This window comes from Limulus polyphemus, unplaced genomic scaffold (assembly GCF_000517525.1).
Source record: "Limulus polyphemus unplaced genomic scaffold, Limulus_polyphemus-2.1.2 Scaffold584, whole genome shotgun sequence".
NCBI classification, from domain to species: Eukaryota; Metazoa; Arthropoda; class Merostomata; order Xiphosura; family Limulidae; genus Limulus; species Limulus polyphemus.
In genome coordinates this window covers 226,171-227,442 of record NW_013666194.1, presented here as the reverse complement: position 1 = coordinate 227,442, position 1,272 = coordinate 226,171, and the positions used below count along the sequence as shown (strand labels likewise).

Genomic DNA, 1,272 nt, shown 5'->3' with positions numbered 1-1,272 from the left:
ACTAGTATATTGTGATAATAATTATATATATATATATATATATATATATATATATATATATATATATATATAAAGGAATGGTTGAAATTAGCAGAAAAAAGAAAAAGTTGTGAGATCAGCAGTTTGTAAAAATAACTTTCAAATATGTATTTTTCTCTACAGCATTTTTAAGATTTGGCTATATTTATTTGTTATGAAAATTACAAATTTATTTTTAGTGCTACTGCGATGATTGGATTTTGAATTTATTGAGTAAATTATTTATTTTATTAAGAAGAGCATTTTTTTCTTTGTTTTGGTATATTTATTGTTATATTTTAATCACTAAATAATGTTGACAAACAAAAAATGGTGCATTTTGTTAGTTTCGGTTTCTACAGGCCAGAAAAGGGTTAATCATTACAATATTTCAAATTGTATATAAATAAAATTGAGTATACTTTTTCATCTCATTTAAAGTACTAGAACCAAGTTATGATGAATAAATCAGTCTTCATTGGGATAACTAAAAAACAAACTGTGTTGCCTGGTTAAACAAGGCCAATGCAGTTCATTTTGGTAACGTAATGGCTGTGAAAAGTGAATTAACAGCCCCAGTATTTGCTATATTGATGGCCAGGTTGATTTTTAGTTTTGCTCTGGGTACATAGCTTACTCTGATCAGAAGTTATTATTTACTAATGCAGTCTTCTCCTGTTGACGCTGTGGTTCACGACCCGCTCCAGGATCAAGATTAGCTTGCTGTTGATACAGCTCTTCTGTTTTATGGGTAAGCCAATACAGAATTTTAGTGCTGGATCTGGTGTTGCCTGGTTAAGCAAGGCCCACGTAGCTCGTTCAAGTATTGTGATGGCTGTGAAAAGTGAGTTAACAGCCCCAATATTTGCTATATTGATGACCAGGTTGATTTTTAGTTTTGCTCTGTAATCAGAAGTTATTATATTAGGTCATCAAGAAAGTAATGTCGCTTTTTTTAGATTATAAAACCCAGAATAATTTGTATATCAAAACAAAACATTTATTAAATGAAATAGTCTCCATTCTTATCAGTGATGCTTTCCTAATTAAGGAAATCACTTGGTTTTGAAGCAAAAAACATGTTGATGCCCTCTTTAACACCTTCCACATTTGCATACGTTTTCCCATTAAGATGGTATTGCAGATAACGAAAAAGATGGTAATCTAATGGAGCCATATCTGGAGAATATGGTGTGTGGGGGAGAACTTCCCAACCCAACTCCATAATCTTGTGTTGCATCAAACATTATTGTT

The 1,272-nt window shown here is 31.1% G+C and overlaps 1 protein-coding gene across 2 annotated transcripts in view; it reads left to right on the top strand.

The window, feature by feature from the left end:
* LOC106459274 (ubiquitin-conjugating enzyme E2-17 kDa) overlaps positions 1-1,272 on the top strand; it is a 23,548-nt gene that overhangs the window by 5,503 nt on the left and 16,773 nt on the right. Inside the window, exon 3 of one of the 2 annotated variants that reach the window (XM_022385725.1) lies at positions 687-769. The exons of the other annotated variant lie outside the window; for it this stretch is intronic. Within the exon in view, the coding sequence (XP_022241433.1) occupies positions 766-769 (4 nt within the window). The 5' untranslated portion in view covers positions 687-765. The remainder of the gene's footprint in view (positions 1-686; positions 770-1,272) is intronic. 2 annotated transcript variants of the gene reach the window in all.